Source organism: Rhamphochromis sp. 'chilingali' (genome assembly GCF_963969265.1).
Source record: "Rhamphochromis sp. 'chilingali' genome assembly, chromosome: 15".
Lineage (NCBI taxonomy): Eukaryota > Metazoa > Chordata > Actinopteri > Cichliformes > Cichlidae > Rhamphochromis > Rhamphochromis sp. 'chilingali'.
In genome coordinates, this window is record NC_137942.1 from 33,962,266 (window position 1) to 33,970,305 (window position 8,040).

Below are 8,040 nucleotides of genomic sequence, written 5' to 3' on the forward strand. Positions count from 1 at the left end.
CGTCTAAATGTGTTTTTTCTTCGTTCCAACTGGACTGTTTCTCTCCCCTGAACATCGCTGTCAGCGTCGGCCGCTATCGAGCGCCATAGGAAATCCATCAGCGTGCGTCACCTCTGCACCCTGTAACCCGGGGGACATACTCCGCTGCTTTTCCTGCTGTCACTTTTCTTGTCGATGCCCACCCTTTCCCCCCTCGCACCCCACCCATCATGGATTTGATGGATGTAGACGGGGGCCGTGGCTGTGGAGAAAAAAACTGCGGCCTTACGTCCGGCTTCCCGGAGGACTGCTCCAACCAAGAGTGCCACTGGGAGGAACCTATGTTTGGACTGATTGAATTAGGTGGGTAAACACAGTTGTAAAAGTAGTCTTAGAAATAAAATAATAAAAATAAAAACCTGCAGCTACAGCGCATCTTTCTCTTTAGAAAGAAAAAGAACAAATTGTTGATTGAAGGAAATTGTGGTATCTGAATATTTCAAAGTCATATTTTCTCTTACGTTCCATTGGTGTTAAAGTAGTTTAGGTGTATAATGCTGTTTTCTGGGTGATGCTGAGTACTGCTTGATTCACTCCAGGAACCTGATTTGCTCTGTACATGTGGTTTTAGGCTAAATAAAAGGATTGGTTTCATGGGTTGTGCAACTCACATCTAAGCAACTCATCAGCAGTGGATTGTGTTGTGAGATGTTCGTGCAAGCTTGCATGGTTACATGTCCCTGTTAGTTAAATTTGTCAATATCAGTAGTAAACTTTATCTGATGTAAACATGGCACAAGGCACTGAAATCTAATGCCAGAGGCTCGTTTGCTTATCTTAACATATAGCAGGGGTGTCAAACTCAAACACACAGTGGGCCAAAGGTCAAAACTGGAACAAAGTCGCGGGCTAACGTTAATATTTATTGAAATATATTTATTCCTCCAGATTTAAGAATGAATCTTTTCTTATGGACTCAAACACGTTTTGCTGAAAAACTGAATATGCAACAAGCAAAGCTTAATACTAAACAATATATATATTAGCTGTATAATACCAGTAGGCCAGCTCTAATAGTAATTTGGTATGGCTTCATGGGCCAAATGTAATTAGGCTGCAGGCCAAATTTGGCCCGCGGGCCAGAGTTTGACACCTATGACATATAGGGTTTGCTTTTCTTTTCTTCTTTTTTTGTTTATTAGCTAGCACTCTCCATTTCCACTTTTTGTGTCCAGAGCGTATATAAAAGTGTATATAACAAGAAACACCACACATGGTTATTGAAGTTGTGTTTTGAAAGCTCAAGCTGATGTTTTAAATCCAGACTTTACAAGCAGGGGGCCTGACCTGAATGTCAGTCTGAGGGACACTGCAACCTTAGCCAGTGTTGCCAACTCCTCATTAAGGAAAATCGCTATTGGCTTAAAGCTAAACGATGTCATCGCCTAATTTGCACAATTGGTCATGCTAACGTCATTGTAACCTATGTTGTAGGAGAGAAAAATAACATCGTGGAAGAGACATAAAGTGAGTAAAAAATGCAGTTAGAGTTTATTTAGAACTACAAATTAAATTTCTTTTAGCAATTATTGTTTTTTAATGTCACAATTCCAACCCTGCTCCTTTACCCGGGCTTGGACCGGCTGTGATCCGAAATAGGCGCTCTGGTGGAGGTACTCTGTGTGTGTTTGTGTGTTTATTAGTAGTTTTAAACCTTGTGATCCACAAAACAGCATAAGAGTAAAAGAAGAACTGACTGCGTTACAGTCAGTGCGGGAGCAGCGGCTTCGCTCATGTGCGATTCATTTGCAGTTTGGACGCATAGGGGTGAAAATCACCTGCTGGGGGAGGACTATCCTCCGCCCGTGAGCACTTTGGCACGGGCGAGGTGCCCACGGCAGCACCGCTGCTTGTTGTGAAAAGTCGCTAAGTTGGCAACACTGGCCTTATCATTGACTGGTTTTATTTTCTCCTTGTATGCAGTCAGTGATAAGGAAAGGGGGGCAACTCTTCTAAGAAATAAAAGGTCTGACTCTAATGACGTCCTTATTAGAGTCAGAAGCCTTTCCAGGTATTTCACATGTTGCTAGCCTGTGAAGCCTGTGTTTCCAGGCAGATCCACCCTGCATTCTCCTTGTCGTTTTCTCATTATATCAAGCAGGCAGCGGTGGTAATATGAGGACATGATTCTAGCTACACTCTTTGTCTAGTATCTGGAAATGTTGATCCTTTTTATTATCTGTGCTGAAAAGGCATGTCCACCTTTATGTACAGTCTATGGTTGGTGCTAAGCTAAGCTAACCAGCTGCTGGCTATAGTTTCATTGAATTATTTGTAAAGAAATCTATACAATATGTAAAAAAATACACACACACACACACGCATATATATACATATATACAGGGCTGCACATAAGTGGTCCGCAGGTGCGCATGCGCTGTCAAAATAAAAGACGCGCACCACATAAGAAATTGCGACGCGCGTTTGCGTACATAAGATTTTCTGGAGGAGGACAGAGTTTGTTTAGAACTCTTAAAGATGTCGAAGAAGCTCCTTTAAGCAATTACTGTGATGTTCCTCCACCTCCAAACAAATGTCAGGAGTCCGAACCACAAAAGAAGCGCGTATTCTCGGAAAAGTGGTTGCAGGAGGTGAGCTGGCTTCAAACAAATGATGAACGCACAGAGAGGTGGTGCCATGAAAATCCCACTCTAGCGGACAACTTCTTATCTGGTGCACGTTTTTTATTTTGACAGCGCATGCACACCTGCGGACCACGTATGTGCAGCCCTGTATATATGTACATATATGTGTGTGTGTGTGTGTGTTATGTATATGAGGAAGATAGATGGAAACAGATCAAATTGAGATCTGATAAAAACAGATAATTATTTCTTCTTGCAGTGTGCGTGACTGTGATTTACATCCCCCTGATGTTATTTGGCTTCCTGGGAAATATACTAACAATTCTGGTGGTTTGGCTGCGTCCACACATGAGAACCTCCACCTACCTCTACCTGAGCAGCATGGCTGTTAGTGATCTGCTGATACTCCTGCTGCTGCCTCTGGATTTATATAAGGTATCTACTGACACAGTGCATATTTTGTAATGCATGCTTGCTTTACTTTGGCCTGAACACCAGACCTACAGCCACGTTGTGGCACTAAGCAATCAGATCATGATGTTAGTTAGGTTTAGTCGAGTCACAGAAAATCACTCCATTGGGTGAACAAAGCAGGCACAATAGATTCGCTTCCTGTTTGTGTTTTCTAGTAATTGTTTAAAGATGTTATTGTTGCCTTCCCCTCAGGGGGACCCCTGCCTCTAAATTAAATCTTGTTACATTGAAAGCTTGTGTCACACTTAGAGAAATCTTAAATCACTCTTCTATCGCAGGCTTGGCACAATCACTTTAAGTATGTGGATAAATAACAAGTCATATTTTTGTTAGTTGCATGGGTTTTTATCATATTCCTTGTGCAGCGTAACTTAATTAACACAAGCAAAGACAGATCTGGCCTTTGATTCTGTAAGACGCCAAGAGCTTGAAGAACAAACGTTACAACTAACCCATATGTTGCCACAATAATAAAGAGCCCTAATAAGTTTTTAATTTTTCTTTCATATATATTGTCAGAATGGCAGACGCTCAGTAAAACATGGTTTACATAACGAGGTCTGTGTACGTACAAACTCAAAGACAGGCTTCAGACTGAGCTGAACACTGAATTTCCAACAGTTTCTTTGTACTTATATAGCCCCAAATCACAGCAACAGGTGCCTCAAGGTGCTTTATATTGTAATGTAAAGATCCTACAGTGGAGAAAATGGAGACAACCCTAAAAATCAGACAACCCTCTATGAGCACACAATTTTGGTGCTAGTAGGAAGGAAAAACTCCCTTATAACAGGAAAGAAACCTCCTGCAGGAGCTGGCTCAGGGAGGAGAGGCCATCTACTGTGACTGGTTGGGGTGAGGGGAGGAAGGCAGCACTCTGTATAATTTCATAAAGAGAAGACATCTTTAAAATAGTCATCTGAAGCATACAGTCAATCAACAGATGGGCCGACAGGATGTGGCATTAAAGGAGCTAAAAGCTCAGTTCAGTGAGGATGATCTGGTCACAGTGGGGCAGTTGTGTGTGGAGTTTGCATGCTCTCGTGTGCCTGTGGGGGTTCGCTCTGGTTAGGTGGGCACTGACTAAAAAACGATACCTTTTGTCTTGATAAGTAGAAAATTATGATTTTCTTATAATAAAGTAGTTTTCAGAATGTTCATTTAAACTAAGCAGCTGAGTTAATATTAAATACTTGTTCTTATCTGAGTCTGTTGACATGCTATGCACTGCTCACATATTCTTTACAGGTTAAAAAAGGTATAAAATGCAATCAGAGGAAAATAATTGTTCTGTCTCTCCAAGCTCTGGAGGCCCCGGCCCTGGCCCCTGGGAGACCTTGCCTGTAAGCTGACTATGTTCCTCTCAGAGTGCTGCACCTTCTGCACCATCCTCCACATCACCTTCCTCTCCCTGGAGAGATACCTGGCAGTCTGCTGGCCGATCACAGCCAAGACAGTAGTGACACGGCGCAGAACCCGGGCCATCATAGGCTGCCTCTGGCTGAGTGCGGCTGTGAGTGCCGCACCAGTGCTGGTCATGGTTGGAGTGGAGGACGTTGGACGAGAAGACCTCGGGCTCATCCAATGGAAAGAAGACGGGGGGTGGACAGGCAGGGAAGGAGATCAGGGAGGGTTTATGATGGGTGGAGGAGAAAAAGAAAGCAGACACATGGATGGAGGCCCAGAGGGAATAAAGTGGGGTGAAAAAGAGACAAAGAGTTGGGAGGAACGAGCTGGTGAACTGAAATGGATCGGAGAAAAAGTGGAGACAGAAACAGGAGAAGTAGATAACAGGCCACCGGAAGACAAAGGTGAAATGAAACTTGAAAAACATACAGTTGAACATGGAAGGGAGGGAGACGGAAAGATGGGATTAGAGGGAGAGCAGCAAAACAAAAAGGAAGACGAGGGAGGAGGAATGGACGGAAGCTCCAATGAAGGCCGTGGGGGAGAGACTGACAAGAGAGAGTGCCGCTGTACACATTTTGCCATCTCCTCTGGCCTGTTGTCAGCCATGATGATTCTCTCCAATTTGTATTTCTTGGTACCTCTCTGCATTCTGGGAGTGGTATATAGTCTGATTGGGCGCACACTGTGGCTCCGCCCAAAAAGCAGCCGTAGAGACCAGAGTCACAGGAACACTGTCAAAATGCTGGGTGAGGAAGCACACACACACACTATGCCTAAACCTAACCATAACCTAATAGTAACCCTGACACTAAAACCATATTTTGAGCCTCAAAAATACCTTCAAACTTGTGGGGACGTGGATTTTATCCCCATAAAGGCTGTTGGTTCCCACAAGCATAGTAAACTTCCAATTTTTGGTCCCCACAAAGATATGTAAGCACACACACACACACACAATTTCAAATTCTTTTAAATTCTCACCAGTATGGCGGCCAGGTGAAAGACATGTTTTTTGTTTTGGGGGGGATATTCAAGCAGTTTTGTTTTTTGTTTTATTTACGTTGGTAGAGTTGTTGATGGGTTAGTTCGTTCTTGGAAGCCTGTCCGTCATGGAGCCGTATAGAAACAGCTTGATACAGAATGGAACCAAAGGGTCACAAACATCCAAAGATGAGCTTTCAAAAAGCCTGGAGAACTACTCCTGAAGACTGCTTCAAGAAATTAGACGAAAGCTGCCTGAGAGAGTTCATAAAGGCAGTCATACCTAATACTGACTCAGACGCTCATTCGACCTGTATTTCCATGTATGTTTGTACATGGTTACATTAATGGCTGTGCCTATTTTCCATTTTTTTAAAACAACATATAAAAAAACTGAGGGGTGGGCAAAGACGTTTGCATACTGTAGTCCATGTAGTACGTGCCGTGATTGGTCAGGACTCGATCTGGAACGTTGGCGGTTCTGACTTAATGTTCTCATCTTTTTTTCTTCAGGAGTGATCGTCTTGGCGTTTGTCTTGTGTTGGCTGCCGTTCCATGTTGGTCGAACCATATTTTCTCTTTCTCTGGGCACTGGGACTGAGAGACAGGAAACTTACCTGGACACTAACTCCCAGTCAGACACTATCACGCATGTCAGCATGGACAGAAAAGATGTCACCATACCCACTGTTACTAACCCACCTAGCCACTTAGACCTGGACATAAACACTGAAACACTGTCCTTGCACTCTCATATCATGTCACACACAAAAGGGCGACATGAAAAGACCGACATACATAATGGACACACTCAAAATAAAAATGTTTTGGCTCATGTTATTAATACACAACCAGACAACAGAAACACACATAACCAACTGCAAAGAAGCACAAACACAATCACACACAGCCTGCAAAGTAAGCTATCAATTACCGTAAAGTCCCAACATGACAAACCTGAAACAGCGCCTCCCATCCCCACAACTGCCTATTCTGCAGCATCTACAGAGCTGCACTATGACCACACCTACAATGACACAGTCTTCAGCGACACATACGCACCCCCTGATACACACTTGTACTTTTTATATTATCTGTCTCAGTATTTTAATCTTGTGTCCTCCGTGCTCTTCTACCTCAGTGCCGCCGTCAATCCTTTATTGTACAACCTGATGTCTGCCAGATACAGACACGCTGTACGCAGCCTCATACGCACACAGTCTCACGCACAAGCTCGTCGCATGCACACGCTCACCGTGCACCACTCCACAACCACTTTGTGATGGCAAAAAACAAATGGATGCACCCACTGCAAGCAAAAAAGAGGAAACAATCAAACAAACCTCAATTTCTTTTCATTACAATGTGGTACTGTACCACAAATTGAGAATGTTGACATTTATTAATAAAAAATATTTTAGGCATAAATTAAAAAAGGCATATTAATGCTTATGCTTAGACCAATTCTAGCACAAGTAGTTTTAATTCTTTATGTAATTTATGTATAAGAAAACCTCCACATGAACTTCATATACTGGGCAAAAATATTGTGAATGGCATTTCATCAGTACATGGAATAGTTCATGCAATAATGCACAGGCTAAAACACATAGTCCAGTTTTAGCCTGTGCATTATTACATAGCCGGTTTGTTTCACCCAAAAAAATCTATGCACAATGAAAATACACTAAGTCTTTTATTTTGTCTAAAAATGAGTGATGCTAATTCAGTTAGACTTTTGGGCTAGATTTTTATATCCAGAGTCCGCTCGCATAGACTTCAGCCAAAGTCCAAATAAGCTGTGTCCAAATTCAGAGGCCGCATTTGTAGACCGATGACATCACAGCCAGGCGACGAAAGCTGCCCAAATTCAAAGACTCCGACAAATGCGTCCGACAAATGCGTCCTTCATTTCCCCAGATTTGAAGGATGGGTCAGTTGTATCCTTCGATGCCCAACCTGTCCCAGAATTCATAGTGCAGCCAATTCCAGTTTCCATCAACGGAGGCAGCTACTTAGTTTTAATATTCCTCTTTCTGGGTCACAAAATAAACTTTTAACATATTTTCAGGGAGAATGTAGCTGTGTAAACCTCAAATATCTGCTCGATTTATCAAGACATTGCATATTTGCAAAAGCGCTCCGACGTTTTCGGAGACGTCTGTTACCCACCAGCTCGATAGCTAGCCGGGGTTCAAGGCTCACTAGAGCAGGCGGAAACTCCCGGCACATCGTTTTCAGACCCCGTGGTTTTACACTACTCAGGTTAAACATGATACATAAGTCACTTAGACAACTTAAAAATGTTATTATTTGGCTTTTTTCAGTGTTTTATTTGTTCCTGAGTAAATCTGTTTGGCTGAGATTAAAGTTATAGTTTTTACACAGCTGAATAAATGTCAAGCAGACAGCTGATTATCAGAAGTGTGAGATGCTGGAGAATTTACTCCAGTGTCCTGTTATATTTTAGGGAGCAAGGAGCAGACGGCTGATTTTATTAAACTCCACTGAGACAGCGGTGACACAAATCTGAAGGCTAGACCGTCCCATT

The 8,040-nt window shown here is 42.7% G+C and overlaps 1 protein-coding gene across 1 annotated transcript; it reads left to right on the forward strand.

The window, feature by feature from the left end:
* Positions 1-209: 209 nt before the first annotated feature.
* LOC308411820 (growth hormone secretagogue receptor type 1-like) lies at positions 210-6,772 on the forward strand (the record flags this gene model as incomplete). The annotated part of the gene is made up of 5 exons (XM_080905846.1): positions 210-342; positions 2,884-3,059; positions 4,402-5,254; positions 6,003-6,142; positions 6,431-6,772. 5 exons carry the CDS (start codon positions 210-212, stop codon positions 6,770-6,772), a joined length of 1,644 nt encoding a protein of 547 aa, XP_080761972.1.
* Between the last annotated feature and the right edge of the window lie 1,268 nt (positions 6,773-8,040).